The sequence below is a fragment of the Arachis hypogaea genome, unplaced genomic scaffold (assembly GCF_003086295.3).
Source record: "Arachis hypogaea cultivar Tifrunner unplaced genomic scaffold, arahy.Tifrunner.gnm2.J5K5 arahy.Tifrunner.gnm2.scaffold_194, whole genome shotgun sequence".
In the NCBI taxonomy this organism is placed as follows: domain Eukaryota; kingdom Viridiplantae; phylum Streptophyta; class Magnoliopsida; order Fabales; family Fabaceae; genus Arachis; species Arachis hypogaea.
In genome coordinates, this window is record NW_027255557.1 from 3,354 (window position 1) to 21,996 (window position 18,643).

At 29.7% G+C, this 18,643-nt stretch overlaps 2 protein-coding genes and 1 long non-coding RNA gene across 3 annotated transcripts; all 3 read right to left on the bottom strand.

The window, feature by feature from the left end:
- Positions 1 to 1,265: 1,265 nt before the first annotated feature.
- On the bottom strand, positions 1,266 to 3,875 carry LOC114927330 (UDP-glycosyltransferase 83A1-like). Its single transcript, XM_029296945.2, has 2 exons — positions 3,223 to 3,875; positions 1,266 to 2,316 (listed from the first exon to the last, which is right to left on the bottom strand). The coding sequence occupies exons 1-2, from the start codon at positions 3,704 to 3,706 to the stop codon at positions 1,442 to 1,444; spliced, it is 1,359 nt and encodes a 452-aa protein (XP_029152778.1). The 5' UTR covers positions 3,707 to 3,875; the 3' UTR covers positions 1,266 to 1,441.
- Positions 3,876 to 5,354: 1,479 nt separating this feature from the next.
- Positions 5,355 to 6,127, bottom strand: LOC140183457 (uncharacterized). The gene is made up of 2 exons (XR_011879433.1): positions 6,000 to 6,127; positions 5,355 to 5,887 (listed from the first exon to the last, which is right to left on the bottom strand). It is a non-coding gene; the product is annotated as an uncharacterized lncRNA (long non-coding RNA).
- A 7,267-nt stretch (positions 6,128 to 13,394) lies between these two features.
- On the bottom strand, positions 13,395 to 14,420 carry LOC114927331 (UDP-glycosyltransferase 83A1; the record flags this gene model as incomplete). Its single annotated transcript, XM_029296946.1, is given in 1 exon segment — positions 13,395 to 14,420. A coding segment is annotated over 1 exon segment (881 nt), but the record flags the coding sequence as incomplete, so codon positions are not given.
- Between the last annotated feature and the right edge of the window lie 4,223 nt (positions 14,421 to 18,643).

Consider the following 18,643-nt stretch of genomic DNA (forward strand, 5'->3'; position numbering starts at 1 on the left):
ATCTCTCCACTCTAATTCTACTAATATCCTAAAGTTCTCAATCTTACCTTATCCAATCTTATCTCCAGCAAAATCAAAACTTTTAAATAAATATAAAATTTAATTATTCTATATTTTATACATATTAATAAAATAAAAATAAAAAATTAAATTTAAATTAAAATTAAAAATAATAAAATTTTAAAAAAATTTAACATATACAATTATAAATAACATGATCATCAAGTTCTTAATAAAATTAAAATAATATAAATAAAAATAAATATTTTATCATTTTTTTCTAATTTTAAATTTTTGTAAGTTGCAATATTACTTTTTAAATAACAAACATACTAAATTAATAATTTAAATAATTAGCTTAATAATTATTTTAATTTTTTTTAAAATATCATCGTATAATATATTAGAAGTGTCATCCTATCCTATCCTATTCATAGCGAATCGGATTAAATCAGATTGAGTATCCGCAAGTATGATATACGATGCCAGTCCTACAAAAAAGTTACTTTTCCCCCATTTGGTTTTTACGTAGGTTTCTGTTCTCTTTCCAACTTCATCAAGTGTGGTTATGTAAAAAAAAAAACAAACAAACAAACAAAAAAACAAAATCTAGCGTTCTGAAAGAAATTAATTGTCTTACTGTATTGCTTATATTTTTTGGATATATTATAATTTTGTCATTTCCTAATAATTGTCCTAACAAGAAATATATAGACTAAAAAAACCAACAAAATATTCCTAAATAGTCATTTGGACTGAATACATTGCAATAGCAGGCTCTAATTTTATTATTCTTCCATTAAGTAATGGTGTCTTGTTCAAAAAATTAAGGGACAAGATAAAATAAGATAGTGGAACTCAGGTTTTCTACACATGTACTAAAATTCTAACTGTTCTCTACTCCATCTATAAATAAATTACTTATGCTCATCACCATCATATGGTTTCACAGTTCATCTCACAACACACATCATATATATGCATTATCCTTGCACCTAAGTGAAATCTAACATAGTTCTTGCAACTAATCTTAAGTTGGCCCTCCTTTATTTAACAATTCAAAAAACATTATACGTTAAGGCCAATTCTATGATGAAGAGGTTTTTGCATGCATAGAATGAAGAGAACTAGAGAAGTATTTAATCTCATTTTAAAAATAAATAAAAATAAAATGATATATTTTGTGTGATAGCTATCCAACCATCCCTCGTTGAGAATTATCTCTTCATCGTTTTCCCTGTCCATCATAGCATGCACAATGCAAAAAACATAAAAACTCCATTAATATTACATTAATTCCAATAATAGAACAAAGTCAACTAAGAATGCAAAAATATGACATAGAAACGCATGAACTGTTTTTTCTTATTATTACATATTCATAAAGAAACAACTAGCCAGCAATCCTTAATTGAGCATAATAGTAGAGGCCAATCCTTAATTATCCTTTCAACCAAGTCAGAAACCTGCTTAAGTTCTTTGAAGAAGTACTTCCTTCTTCCATATTCTGCTTTAGCTTCTCCATCAGCTTATGAGACCTTGATCTCGTATTCTCATTACTAAGCAACTGATCCACTTTTGCCTTTATCTCTTTACGTGACACTAATCCCTTTTCATCCGAATCAAATGCCATCCCAACCTTCAATGTATCACAAACATAATTCTTGTTGAAAAGTTGGTCTGCGAAATACGGCCAACACAGGAGAGGCACTCCATTAGACAAAGCCTCTATGGTCGAATTCCAACCGCAATGACTTACAAAACAAGCTATAGCAGGGTGACTTAGCACCTTCTTTTGAGGAGCCCATCCAGTTATTTTACCTCTATAACCCTTGAATTCAAGAGGGAGACACATTTTATTGGTGCAATTAGGATCTTGACGCACAACCCAAAGAAAAGGTCTATTGGTGAGTTCAAGTCCAAGTGCAAGTTCTGTGAATTGTCTTTGGTCAAGTAGTGTGTGACTACCAAAGGCAACATAAACTACAGAACAATGAGGTTGTTGATCTAGCCAACTCATGCAAGATATATCTTCTTTCCAGAATTGTCCAGATGATTTTGTAGTTGCCCTTGTCAATAATGGGCCTATTGGCGATAATAGCTTTGGTACTAAGGAAAATGCTTCAGGTTCAAGTTCTTGAATGCTGTTACAGAGATACCACTCTGTCAAATTTGAATGACGCATGCAGTGCACCACATATTTAAACATTCTCTTTTCAACTGACGGATCAAAGAGATTTCGCCACCAACTAGATCCGATGTCCATACCAGGAATGTAAGAGGATAACCATAATGGTTTTTTTGAGATCTCAAATCCTGCAATTCAAAACAAGATAAACTTATTTTTTAACCAAAGGAATACAACATGTGTGTGTGAGACTGTGAGATGTGATGTGATATTAATAAAATTAGAGAAAGTCTAGGGCCACCAGATTTTATGGTTTTTAGCTTACTATGATGTTTTTAATGGTGTGAGATTGCATCTAATAGTGTAGAATCATTCAATTTTTTTTTATGGTTAAGTGCTGACCAGAATTTAACAAAAGTGCTGGCCTCCTAACACTTCTCATAAAATTATTGGGAGCCACTTGAATAAAGACGTCTAAAACATAAAGATGTTTTCTAATAATTAAAATTTAACACATATAATTGATTAAATCGTGTTATTTTTGTCAAAATTAAGCCAAAAAAGTTAATTTGACTAAAAAAATGGTGAATCAAATCTTAAACTGGTCTAAATTAATATTTTTTTTATAAAAATTGACTACAATACGCTTATTATAAAAAATGACTAAAATATTCCTATTATATATATTAATTTTGATAATTCTAAATTCTAGCACTTTACTTCTTGTCATAGGATTAAAATTTAAAGTTTTTAAAATTAATATATATATAGGATATTTTAGTTATTTTTTATAATAGAAATATTATAGTCATTTTCTATAAAAAAAATATTAATTTAGACCAGTTCAAAATTTAATTTATTAATTTTTTGGTTAAACTGATTTATCTGATCTAATTTTAATAAAAATAACACATTTTAATCAATTATATATGTTAAATTTTAATTATTAAAAACCATCAAAAATATTTTTAATATCTTTATCTCAGTGGCTCCTAAAATTATTTACCAAAGACTATTTTATACTGTGAATACATTCAAAAAACATTTTATGTTACTAATACATCAAAATTAAACTCTAATATTATATACATTACCATCAGAGTCTAAGATGCCATCAGCAATAAGTTTGGGAGCGTTATACTGCAACACAAACATAGATGCTGCCGCAGGCCAAAATAATGCACCTTTGATTCCCACTTTGCGTGCAACTTCCAATGCCCAACCCATAATCACATCTGCAACAATGCAAGTTACTTTAATGCCCTCATTCAATTGAAGATCTTCTATGAGCTTCTCAAGCTCTGAAGGCATGGTCCTCAATACGGAATCACATAACTCTCCTAGATGGACTCTGTCATGGTCAGGTCCCAACCCATCTGGGATTGACACCAATTTGATTGGTGAAGGTGATCCATTGTTGTTCTCCATGGATCTGACTACTCTCTTATGGTTGAAGTCTGAGTTGACAAAGATGATATTGCATCCATGCTCAACCAGCTTATGTGAAAGGCTCATCATGGGGTTTACATGCCCTTGAGCTGGATATGGCACGACTAGCACTGTTGGAGTGCTAATCATGATGATGACGTCGCCTCACGCCTTTCTTTAATTTTGTGTTCAAATGAGTTTGATGGTTCTCCATTTCTTTATTTCTTTATTTATTTATGTTTGTTGTGCTACTCATTGTTGTGGTGGTTTTTCACAAGAGTTGTCTATTGTTGCTGTGAATATTACTTACTATCCACGTGATCTACGTTTATTAATTATTTAATTCAATTCCAGAAAGAGAAATACTAAATAATTAAATTTTTTTTATAAACTTTAACTAAGCCAAATTTATATGAGTGTTTTTTTAAGGTTATTTTTTTCATACAGAAAAATATTGGTATTTTTGTTGTAATTATTAGTGAATCAATTTTGTAAATAGAAAATTAATACACAAAATATATGTTAAACACATTATTATTCTGGTAATAACACGCAAGGAGCGTGTTAAACATGTGTTATTATTCATTTAAGATGTATATTGGACACATTTTTTATATATCCGTAATACTTTTATATATTTTAAATATAAATGTTCAACTAAAATACCGTCTTTATTTCCATGTCAACAAATACACCATGTTTTTTTTACCGTGTTTTCTTTTTTTTTCCTCCTTCGTCATTATTATCATTATCATTACTATCTCTTTCTCCACCTCTTTCTTTTTCTTCTTCCTCCTTTTCTTTTTTTTTTTTCATTTGATTTTTTTATTTTCTTTTATTATTATCATCATCAGTGGTACCATTGTCATAATTATTTTCTTCTTTTTTTTTTTTGAAAGAAAAACTCAACACAATAAATAGAGCATAGAGAATAACACCATAGAAATAACAACTAATTAAAGAAGAACAATCAAACAAATAAAGCAACTATAGATCTCCCTTTGTCATTTTTGACATTGTCATCAATAATAGAAGGGATCTGCACCTAGCCATTTCTTGTAGCTCAGAAATGACATGTTGATAATCTCCTAACTCCTTTTTCTTTGTTCTGAAAAATCCTCCGATTTCATTCCAACCATACATTATAAATTATCTCACAAAAGCACACCATCCATTTTTTACATTCCTCCTTTCTACTTGAGATTTCACTCTAATTTTGAAAGTGTTCCTTTACCGTATCCGGATAAATCTATTGCATATCAACATATGAAAACCAAGCACACCATACTTGCCAAAAAAAACTATAGCAAAAAAATAAGTAGTGGCCACATTCAACAACATTGTTACATAAAAGATAAAACACATAAAGTATCTTTTTGGTAAATAAATTCAAACCGACTCAGTCTCTCCTTCATTTTATCCTACCAATCAAGACAAATCAAACAAACAGTTCCACTCTAAATGAGACAAGACTTTTTTAAATACTCCTTGTAAAACTGTAGCTTGATTTCATTATCTTCTTCTTCTTCTTCTTAACTCAATATCACATAATTAGTTTAATGATAATAAAATTAATATAAGAATTTTTTATGCAAAAAATCTTTAAAGAACATATGCCACAATTACAAAAGTTATATGTCAAAATTAAAAAAGTTCCTGTATCGCGGCTAATAAATTTAAGTGTTTTTTTTAATAAAATTTGTACAATTTAAAATTCTTCTCCTTTCCTCCTTAAAAATATACAAAAATATTCACTCACTCTCACTTTCTTTTTTTTTGAAACAAAAGAAGCTCAACATAATAAAGTGGAGCAAATGATTCTAATAACAAGTGTTACATAGAAATAAATAAATCCTGTTAACTGCCAAAAGGATCTCTATCGATCCATTCTTTGTAGCTTAGAAATGTCCTCCTTATTACAATCTCAACACCTGCTTCCTTATGATTAAAGATCCTAACATTACGTTCCACCCAGACATTCCAGATCACTGTAAAAAATCTCAACACTCTCACTTTCTTTAGCCCAACTCTATCTCCATCTCAACATCTCAACATCGCCACCATCATCACTATTCCCAACCTCATTATGAAAATATCTCTATTCGACTGCAATTCTCCCCCACACCATCCTATCAACCCACCACTGACATATGCTTTTAACTTGGTGCACGACGCACTGCTACTTTTTTTCCCTTTTAATTCCTGTTATAAGGAAGTTATATTGCAGGTGTTGGATTTGAACTTTTCAAGAATACCACATAACTTGAACATTTTCGTAGCCACAAACCATGACTTCACCGTCCAGATCCATCATATCACGGTTCTCTTATTCTGCAATAATCATAAACACACAAAAAATCAACTATATTAATACATGAACCATGATAATTAATATTAATTAATAATTAATAATTAATAATTAATAATAACAACAAATTAATACATGAACAACGGGGTTGTGATGGTTTTCTCCAAGACACCATATATGAATATTGAGAGACAGAAGAGAGTGGATGGAAATATGGTTGAAATTGGAGATAGGATTATGGTGTTTATGGATTAGATTTGATTCGTATATTTGTGATATTTATTTAAATTTAATTAAAAATTGTGAATATAGATCTGATCTGCATACTAATAAGATTGTATTATAGATTTTATATAGGTATCCATATATCCAATTCGCATATTTGCGGAATTACAAATAAATAAATAAATATTTTTTTTATGTTTTATTTTAACTAGTAATTATCATATATATTGTATTATTTTATTTTTATTATTTAAAAAAATATGTTTAATATTATTTTAAAAATAAACATATTTAAAAGAATAAAAAAAGAGATTTTATTAATTTTTTTTAATAAAAATAAAGTTTAAAAAATATTTTTATTTTTTGTGAATATGTCCGATATTCGATCCAAGTAAAAATTGGATCGGATCAGATCCAAACTAAAAAAATTATAGGTATTAAACCTAATCATATTGATGATTTTAGTGTGGATAGAATAAAATTTTTAGTCATATCTGATCTAATCTGATCTGCATTTACCTCTAAATAAAATTAGAGGAAAGAAATAATGACCATAGTGGCTTGAGAAAGGGTATTTGGAAGAGAGAAGAATATATTGAAAAAGATTATGATACAGAGGATAAAATTTTTTAAAAAAAATTATTAATTATATTTTCACCAGAAAAATTTGAACACAAGAATAAAATGATTGTAAATCGAAAATATTGAGAATAAAATTAAAATAAATTAAAGTTTAAAAATATTTTAAAATTTTAATAAATTTTAAAAATAAAAAATATATATTTTATTTTTATAAAAAATATTAGCTCCTGATGAAATAGGTGCAGATGGAACTGCCGAAAGGAAGCGCAGATGGAACTGCCGCTTGTCTGAAGGAAGCGCAGACGGAACTGCCGCTTGTCTGAAGGAAGCGCAGCCGCAGACGGAACTGCCGCTTGTTTGAAGGAAGCGCAGACGGAACTGCTGCTTGTCTGAAGGAAGTACAGACGGAACTACCGCTTGTCTGAAAGAAGTGCAAACGGAACTGCCGCTATCTGAAGGAAGTGCAAACGGAACTGTCAGAAAGAAACGCAGACGAAACTGCCACAAGAAAACACAGACGAAACGCAGACGGAACTGGCACGAGAAAACGCAGACGGAACTACCACGAGAGAACATAGACGAAACTGCCACGAGAGAACGTAGACGGAACTGGCGAAAGAGAGCAAATATTACATGATTTCTTCATTATTATCGGTAAGCAGGTGTTTGATCATTCGACTCAAAAAAAATACAAGACAGAGAAAATAGACTAGTCGGTGAGGTGAAAAAGCATTAAAGAAGTGACAAAAGAAAAAGAAGAATGACATAGAAAAAAATGCAAAAACTACGGTAAAAAGTGACTAAATTGAAGAAAAGATTTGTGTATTATTGAGTGTATTCAAGTTGTTTTTTCAAATTGTCTTGAATGATATAATATAAAAGAGTATTTATAGGTACTAAAAGAATTGTAATAATAAAGACGTAATTTCATATAATAAATATTCAGATATACTAAATAATACTAATTGATCCTAATTATATTCTAACAGAGCTTATATCGTAAGCTCAAATTCAACTCAAAGAAAGTTCACGAACTTGCTCAAATAATAGGAATATAATTTATAATTCTATTTCAATAAATTATAACTTATATATTTTAAAAATATTAAAAAATATAAATTATATATATTATTTATTTATCAATTATAAATTTTTTATTTATGTTATACATTAAAATTATATATAAAAAATAAATATAACATTTTAAATAATTAAAAATATTAATATATATTAAATTATTAATACGCATATCTTATATGTATTTAATCTATATTTTTAATATTATGAATATAATCGAGTCTGCTCACGAACTAATGAATTGAGCTTATCTAAGCTCAAGATCAACTCATTTAATTTATAAACTCAATTCCAAGTTCATGCTCGGTTTACCAACTCACGAGTTCAACTTGTCGAACTATTAACGAGTCGAGCTCGTAGTGACTTGACTCACTTCAAAGCCTACGTACAAATGAATTACCACCTCATTTTGCACGTGTCACGCACTCACACAGGAAATAAATTATTTAAGCCTGGCACATGCAAATTAGGCCAGGGCAGAAAGGGAGCCCACGAAGTATCTAGTTCTAGAATCATGCAGAATGGGTCTGGTCCCTCTTGTCAGTTTTCACTTACCTTATCTGATACCCTAAAGCCCAAAACAACTACAACCACAAAATTGTTGGTCCACCCTTATTTTCGTCCAAGGGGCTCATTTGTGTAAGGGTTATTGTCATTTCCATTGGCTTCAGGTCTTGACATTATTTGCAGTCGAGTATCTTTTGATCGACAACTCTTGAAAACCAATATTACACGGTTAATATTGTAGTCAACTCAACACTAATATAAGGTAAAAAAAATTCGAAACTCTTCAAAATAAGAACATTTGCAGTTTAATTAAAAAAAGTTCGAAATCTAAATTCAACAAAAGCTCTTTTTAGTGAATTTTATATTAGGTTTGTTTGTTAATCTGTTATAATATTGGTTGAAATTGACTGCTATAATATTAGTTTTTCAACATTACTCTTTGCATATCTTTTTGTTAGTGTCGTTTTGTGGTTGAAAATTTTATATAAATATAAAAATATTTTTAATGGCATGCCGCAAAATGGGATTTGGAAGTAAAATCTCAAATTATGTGTTTTGGCTTCTCGCACTCTACAAGAAGCAGTTTTTAATTATTTGTTGGGTTAGCACTTAACTTTCTTTTCATCGCTAATATAGCTTCAAGTCACTCAACCATGTCAATTGCAAAAAGACAAAAAGAGAGTAGTTAAATAAATATAAGAATTGAAGAAATAAATCAATAAAGTCGGGAAGAGAAAAAGTGCTACAAAATTAAATCAAGTGGTGTGGAAGTAACAAAAGTTTAGAAAAATCAAAAGCAAAATTTAATTTGAATTCAAAGTGGTTATAAGTTTATGGTTTATCACTAAAATTTTACAAATTTTTTGTGCTATCAATTTGTATGGACTAGAATTTTCATGAAACATGGTTAAAGAATTGAAGAAGCAAAGTTTGAGTTGAATACAATAATTATCAATTGGCTAGATATTGCTAGAAGCTAACATATTGGAAGCTTGAAGATTTTTGAAGAACATTCAAGAGAATAGTACAATTACAACATTCTACAACATTAAAGAAATTTAAATTCAAATTGAATTGAAATTAGAAGATTATGAAAACTACATGAATACAAGATAAAAGATGATTTATAGAGTCAACTCATGAAATGGTGGTCATTACAAAATTGATTTGTAATTTATAAATTATTATTTTAGTAAGAAGTATTATCTATATAAAGACACATATATCTTGTGTATTGTATGTTCCATGAAATAAAAAAAGATATGATTATGTAAAATTTTTCTTTATTCTATTATTTCATATGAATATTGGTGAATTTGAGAAATTGAAAATACGATAGTATTATTTAAAAGAGTCAGTGATATTAAAATCAATTAAAATATGGGTATTATACTTACAAAAAGTCATTACCAACAGTTTGTTTTAAAGCATTTTCATCAGCAAGTATCATTTTTAGACTCTATGGGTTATCATTTCATAGATTTAATAGTATTTCAATTGTTTGACGTTTTACCGCATTCACGCCCTTAAACTTGATTTTGTGATATGCAACATGCAAGTAACAATAAAGGTTGAACTTTTTGTCATCTTCTATGATTATAAAAAACGATTCGGTATCTAAAGTTCTCTTAATTTTAAAGTATGAGAAGTGTTAAAAGTTAGTAGATTTTGTGATTTGTAATTATTAATTAGTTATCATTAGTATTTTTAGTGATATGAGATTATATTTAATGGCATAGAATTATTTACTTTTTTTTACTAATTAAGTATTGATCAAATTTTAATAAAAATATTATCCAAAACTTTCTCTTAAATTATTTCTCTTTAAGATCATAATATAATTCTTTAAAAAAGTTGAAGATCATACTATTAAGATTAATTTAGAAGAATAAAAAAGTTTTGATAGGCTTATTATTTTTCATAGACTTTTTTTTAAGGATTGAATCTGACCTGTTTAAAACTTAACAAGTCCACAATCCTATTTAAAAAGTATGTTTCGTGAATTCAAACTCAAAATAATAAACTTAAAAAAAATCTAATTGACATAAAATGTGCACGTATTATAAAATTTATAATTCATAATTTGTGAAGAATAATTTATTTATATATCATAACCATATTTATAATTCATAAATTTTTTTTGAACAAAAAAAATTACAATCTTAACTAGTCTTAACTATTAATTATTTTTAATAAAAATAAATAATTAAAAGTCTAAATTAAAAATAATTTATTTTAACAAAAAAATATTTTGACGACCCAATTTAACGAATTTTATAAACATTTTTTAATGTCTATATAATCTGATTTTTTTAACTAATAGGCATTACAAAAAGACAAAATCTAACCTACTTAATAAAACGTCGAATCGAATCGAGTCGAACGAGCTAAACTACAAACTCCCATCAATTAGCCCGACCCACTTTTACTACTACTTAGAAGTCTCAGTGCGCTCACGAGTGGTTATCACTTTCTTTTTTACCATTGTATCGAAAAATCTAAAGAGACACCACTAGGTTTCAGAAAGATGAAAGAATTTATATACAAAACAATGTTAAGAGCAGTGAAAAACTTGAAAAGAACAATCACATACAACACAGTGGTACCCCATCTACAGTGAAAATAAAAATTTGAAGCGTGGTAAAAATTTTCAGAATGTCTCATTTGAGAAAAGGTGCAAACTAAGCAGTATTTATGTTGAGAATATGAACAATTATGATATGAAAAAGATGAAAATCAAAACACAAACAAAGAAATAGAAATCAAACATGTATAATAAGAAGCCTAAAATCAGTAATAAAGAGACTAGAAGTTCTTGGAAATCTCAAAAGACGCTCGAAGATGATGAAGAAATTTGAAGGAAAAAAATTGAAGATTGCAGAAGAAGAAGAAGGAAGATTAAATAAGAAAATGAAAAGAAGAGATATATTTAAAGTAATTTTTTGTTTGATTGATGGAAGTGAAAACTCATTTAAAGTTTCACGAGTTGAAACCTATTTTAGCCTTTGAAATTTGTTATCGATCTTAATTTCGACCCCTAAATTTATAGTTATCCAATTAACACTTCTAAATATTGGATTGTGCCTCACGCTTGCTCTTGTAGCTATCTCCGTTAACGGATATATATGGTACATTAAGTTGACAGAGTGTATATCCATGTGGCACCTAACTTGCTAGAATGGATGTATAATGAGTGAATGATGTGGCAAAAGTTGAATGAACTCAATTTGCAGGCCTCTTTTCCCAATATGTTCGAGATTTTGCCGGAGAAATTGAGTTCATTCAACTTTTCCCATGTCATTCACTCATCACACATCCATTCCGGTAAGTTTGGTGCCACGTGAATACACACTCTATCAACTTAACGTGTCACATCAGATCTTCGTTAACGGAGATAGCTACAGGAACAAACGTGGGTCACAATCTAATAATTAAAGGTGTTAATTGGGTAACTATAAATTTGGGTGTCAAAATTGAAGCCGATCGAAAATTTCAGGGACAAAATGGATTTCAACTCAAATTTCACGGAAAGAAGAAATATTTGAGTTAAAAAAAAAAACAATACTTTTGGCATCCAAAATAAAGATTGAATAATCTTTTAGGCCTAGATATGTAACTTGATATATTCATATTGGAGTTAAACCTAAAATGGTATTTGAGATTGATGTCGTGCACTAAAATTGTCTTTGAAATTCTAATTGTACCAATTACGTCCTTGAGATTGACAAAAGTGCATCACGTTAGTCCTTGACCCATTTTTCAATAAAGATGTGATGACATGACTTGATGACGTGGGATGTTAGTGACACATGTCATTCCATGGTTTGGTCACGTGTAATGGTATGATGATGTGTTGACTTGTGACACATGACATGCTGATGTGGATGATTGTGTCACGTGTCACAATGCTATTTGGCCACCTGTTCATTTGAGCCACGTGTCACAACAGTATTTGTCCACGTGTCATCTACTATGTCATCATTGTAGAAGCACCAAATTAATCCTTTACTTTGGATTAAGTAATTAAGTTTAGTCCCTGAAATTAAATATCGTACACCAAACTAGTTCATTCACTAGTTTTTTCTCATTTTCTTCTATAAGTTTAAAATTCTCAAACATTTCAAAGACCAAATGTGTTCTCAAACATTGTGCGTTATTTGAGGAAAACAAAATAATTTCACAAGAATAACATGAAGAAAAAGAAACTATCAAGGACAAAATTATTTTTAAAAAGTATTTTTTTGCTCGAAAGACGATTTTAAAACCAATTCGAATTTTAGAAATGATTTTGTATGTAAAAAAACAAATTAGAGACAAAAAAAAAATTTCAACTTATACATTAAAAATTAAAATCGTACTTAACCTCAATTTTAATAAGCATCATGGGACTTTAATTTAATTTTCAAAGTCTGTTTCTTTTAATAAAAATTTAAGAGTCAAGCTTCAGGTTTGCTCATTTTAAAATTTCATAAATCAACCCTACTACTTTTGTGGTCAGATAGTTTAAAAAAAAAAGTTAATACAAAATAAAAAATATGTGAATGGCTACTTGTTAGTATGAATATAAGCGTTTTTTTATTTTTTATTTCCTTTCGTATGGAATTCAAGCTCTAATTCACTACACAAAATATAAGTAATAATTATTTTACGAAGATATTTTTATCTGAAAATAATATTGTGCATCTTAAATGATTTAATTAAACATATTAAATGAAACATATCAAATCATTTCACTGTCTCAGGGTTATTAATGTTATGTTCAATTGAAGATGCTGTTATGAAAATAACTACTTACACAAGATTTTATTTTTTATTTTTTTTGGTCGGCCCTAAGGCCAAGATATTATTTTTTCTGGTCTTGTACAAAAGTTTATTAATAAGCGACCTACACCCAGAAAAGTTCGGAGATCTGCACCCATGGCTAGTGGGGACTTCGAGGATGATGATGATGATGATGATTGGGGTGGTGGAATGCGCAAGATAACTAGTGGTGGCCGTAGAGCTAATCTTAGAAACCAAATTGGATTGGTCTAATGGTTAACTCACTAGTTTGCTTAGTCGCGTGAATGGATTGCCCATTGTTATAGACCTTATTTATATTTTAACGTATATGTTATATTGATAACTGATTTTGATAGCTGACTTTAACAACCATGCACGGAATTATTATACTAACAACAATGTCGCATAAAAAACTCGTGAACAGTTTTCTTATTATCACATAATCATAACAAGGCAACTAGCTAACCGTTAATTATTGTGAATAATAAAGGACAATCCTTAATTATCCTTTCAACCAAGTAAAAAACCTGCTTAAGTTCGTTGAAGAAGTACTTCCTTCATCCATGTTGTGCTTTAGTTTTTCCATCAGCTTATGAGACCTTGATCTTGTGTTCTCATTACTAAGCAACTGATCCACTTTCTCTTTTATCTTTCCACGTGAGATCATTCCATTTTCATCCGAATCAAATGCCATTCCAACTTTCAATGCATCACAAATATAATTCTTATTGAAAAACTGGTCACCAAAATATGGCCAACACAGGAGAGGTACCCCATTAGACAAAGCTTCTATGGTCGAATTCCAACCGCAATGACTCACAAAACAAGCTATGGCAGGGTGGCTTAACACCATCTTTTGTGGAGCCCATCCAATTATTTTACCTTTGTAACCCTTAAATTCGGGAGGGAGAGACACCTTATTGGTGCAATTGGGATCTTGACGCACAACCCAGAGAAAGGGTCTATTGGTAAGTTCAAGTGCAAGTGCAAGTTCTGTAAATTGTGTTTGATTAAAGAGAGTGTGACTTCCAAAAGCAACATAAACTACAGAACATTGAGGTTGCTGATCTAACCAACTCATGCAAGATATATCTTCTTCCCAGAATTGTCCTACTGATATTGTATTGTTGTTGTTAGGTGTCAATAATGGACCTATTGGAGATAATATGTTTGGTAATAAGGAAAATGCTTCAGGTTCAAGTTCTGGTGTGCTGTTACAGAGGAACCACTCGGTCAAATTTGAATTACGCAGACAATGCATCATATACTTAAACATTTGCTTTCCAACAAACGGGTCGAACATATTTAGCCACCAAAGGTCTCTAATTTCCATAGTTGGAATGTAAGACGATAACCACAATGGTTTTTCTGAGATTGGAAGTCCTGCGATTTTATACAAGATAAACTCTTACTTTATCAATTTAACCATTAAATAACAACAACACTACATATATACCAAGTTTTGAAAGAAATCCGACATCATCAATATCAACAGTGAAAGAATCATTTTATATTTTGAACATTTACTATATTAGGTGTACGTATAATAAAATTAATTATTAAAATTAACAACTAATATAAAATATATATTAAAATTAAAAATTTATTTAAAATAAATTAAATAATATATATTTTTATATAAATACATAATAATTAATTTTAATAGTTAATTTTAATATAAAAATAATATTTTTGTTTGAATAAATATATTACATTGATGTTCAAGCTAAGTATTTAAAATGTATAACAAATAGTTTTAGATACAAGACCACCGGAAATGATAATTTCAAAGTTAAGTTTTTTGGTTTTTTAAACATGATGATGTGACTTTTAATAACCTGTATGCTTGTTGCATATATATCCCGGTAAATTTTACAATATCGTATTTAATTTTTGTTTAATTTATTTTTTAATAATAAATTTTAAATATTTAACAATTATTTATTTTTAATATTTTTAAAATTAAATATTAATTTTTAACTTTTGAATAAGTTAAAAAAATATTTTTAGACACTATAATAATTATTATATATTCTAACCAAAAAATAATTAAATAAATTTTTTTACTTTTACACTTTAAAATTAAATATTAATTTTTAGTCATTTTAGTAAGTTAAACAAATACTTTTAGATAATATAGTAATCACTATATATTCTAACCAAAAAATGATTAAATAATTTTTTATTTTTATACTTTTAAAATTAAATATTAATTTTTATTTTTTTAGTAAATTAGACAAATACTTTTAGACATCATAACAATTACTATATATTCCAACTAAAAAATGATTAAATAAAATTTTTTATCTTGATTTAACAGCTGACATTCAACTTTTATTACAAAGAATTTACTTTATTTTTAGTTACCACGATATTTCTATTAAGGGTCTATCTGATTAATGGATTACTGCATGTACAAGACGAGATTAGAACTCTCGATATTTATTTAAGTGGATGAGTGAGCTAACTATTCGACCGACCCAAATTGATTTACAAAGAACTTAATCATTTTAAGAAAAAAAATTCAAGAGCCACAAAATTTATTATTTTTTGTTAATATTTTAGTTATTAGTCTAATTCTTTTACAGCCTAATGGTATAAAATTGAATTGAATAATTCTGTTGTTTAAAATGCTTATCAAATAATTTAAAATTTTATAACGGACAATTTCATTCTTTATTAATACAATATCATATTTAAATAATAAATATATTTATTTATTAAATTATATATGAAATAATTAAAAAATTAAATTTTTTAACTAAAATTTTCTCCAACTAAAATTTGTTCACTTTTTAAGAAAAACAAAAATTAGATTAATCTAAAAATATTAAACTTAAAAAGCATTGTTATTAATTAAAAAAAATAAAATAATTCTCGATAGTTGATTTCAATGATAAACTAACAACAAAAAAATAACCATGAACTATTAAGAATTAATTTATTGAGTGCTCTAATGACATAACAAGTAAAAAAAGGTTAGTTATTAACAGTAAATTATAACAACTAATTAATATTATTAAAATAAAACAAAATTATGTCTTTTTTTGTTAGTGACATAATTGACACAACTCCACTTAAAATATTTAGACGTAACAGATTGACAAATGATTGGTGTTATTAATCTAAGTTAAACACGTCAAAATTATACGTGTGGATATTTCTTTTAGATCTACATAGTAGACCTTTCAAAACAAAGGTATTTATTATATTGAGTTGAAAAAAAGGGAAAAAAAGGAAACAAAGGTGGTGAAAGAAGAAAAAGTATGTGTTAAAAGATGGAAGACACTTAGAGAAAATGAGTGAAAAAAATTAAGAAGTAATTAGATTATAAGAAGGGGTAAGTACGATTTTGGTCCCTAAAGTTTAGTGCCAGAATCGAAACCGTCCCTCATCTAATTTTGGATATAAAATCGTCCTTAACGTTTTTTTTCGTATTAAAATCGTCCTTTTCAATAAATTTTTTTGTTTTATTTCTAAACTACCCCTATCTTATTTTAATAATAAAAATTATAAAATTAAAAAAAAAACGCGTAAAAACGCGTTGGGGGGTGGGGGGAAGAAAAGGGTATACGAAGGGGGAGAGGGAAGGGGAGGGGGAAGGGGGAAGGGGGGAGGGGGACGGCGCCAGGGAGCCTCCGTCGTCGCCGCCGTGACCTCATCGTCGCCGCCGCCTCCTCCAAAACTCTGATGATGATGACGATGAAGGGGGAAGGGAAGCCGCCGTCTCGCCGTCCCGCCACTGCCTCTCCGCCCCGCCGCTGCCTCTCAACCGTTCATGCATGCTCCTCTGTTGATTTGGCTGTGTACTTGAATTTGTTAATTTATTACTTGAGTTTCTGTTTCTCTGTTTCTGTTTCTGTTTGGGGATGGGGGAAGGGGAGGCGGGGAGGGGGGGGTGACGCGGGGTGGGGTGCTGGGAAGGGGAGACGGAGAGGGAGGGGTGACCACGGGGTGGGGGAAGGGAAAACGGGGAGGGGGTGACGCAGGGTGGGGGAAGGGAAGACGGGGAGGGGGGGTGACGCGGGGTGGGGTGGGGTGCTGGGAAGGGAAGACGGGAGGGGGGTGACGCGGGGAAGACGGGGAGGGGGGAGGGGAGGTAGGGAGGGGGAGGGGAAGGGGAAGGGGTTTAGGGGGAGGCAGGGAGGGGGAAGGGGAAGGGGACAGGGGGGAGGGGAGGCAGGGAGGGGGAGGGGGATGGCGGCGGCGTTGGTGGTGGTGCTGGTGGTGCTGGTAGTGCTGGTGGTGGTGTTGGTGGAAGTTGTGGCGGTGGTGTTGGTGTTGGTGGTGGTGATGGTGGAGGAAGTAATTATGTTGGTAGTGGTGAAGGTATTTTTGTCCAAAAAAAAATAAAAAGGACGATTTTAATACGAAAAAAAAACGTTAAGGACGATTTTATATCCAAAATTAGATGAGGAACGGTTTCGATTCTGGCACTAAACTTTAGGGACCAAAATCGTACTTACCCTTTATAAGAACATTTTAGATATTTTAAGTTTTAAATAAAATCCTAATGAAAATAAAATTCCAAATTAGATCTATTTGCGTTGGAATTGATTTTGAGAGAAAACAATAGAATTGAATTAAATTTCATCTAAATTAATTTATTTGTTTCAAACACTGAAATTAAAATAAAGAAAATTAAATTCTAAGAGATTTTTTTAAATTAAATTCTATCTAAACTAATTTAATTATTTTGTTTTTGAAATTAAATTTAATTTTTATGAAAATTGAATTTTAAGAAGTTTTTAAATACCTAATAAATCTAATAATTTAATATTTTTAACTCATTTTTATATATTGCTGATTAATCGTAAAAAGAAAATGAGAAATTCTATTCAGGACCTCTCACCCTTATTTTCAAATTCTAACTTCAGATCTATTGTTAAGAAATCTACATGTCTACTATATTTAGCAGTGGACTCTGATAGAAGTATATAGGAGTATGTAGTACTATAGCGCATCTATTATATTTATTATATATTATTAATTTTATAATTAAAATATGTTACATATTATTTTTTTATTATAATTAAAATTAAATTATTCTCTCTAAAATTAAAAGGTTCTACACTTATTTTTACTAATTTTACTTTTGTTAGAAACAAGAGGCCAAACTAAAAAAAGTATTTTTGTATATTTTGGTCTGATGAAAAGTACAATATACAAGGGGTATTTATAGGTGCTAAATGAATCAAAATAATAAAGGTATAGAATCCTACAATTAATATACAGATATACTATATAAATATAAACGAGACTAATTGATCTAAATTGATTCTAATGATTCTCTAAATCCCTCCTCAAACTCAAGTGGGAGTTAAGAATACGAGCTTGAGTTTGGATAACAAAGTCCGGAAACGAGTCGGGTGATGAACTTTCGTGAAGATATCAGCAGTCTGATCCAGTGTTCCAATAGCAATGAGACGAACAACATCAGTAAGGATACGTTGCCGAACAAAGTGACAATCAATTTCAATGTGTTTGGTGCGTTCATGAAACACATCATTATGTGCAATCTGAATAGCACTGCGGTTATCACAAAAAACATCAGTAGGAGACGACTGAGGAGCACCCAGATCTTGGAGGAGCCAACGAACCGAGAT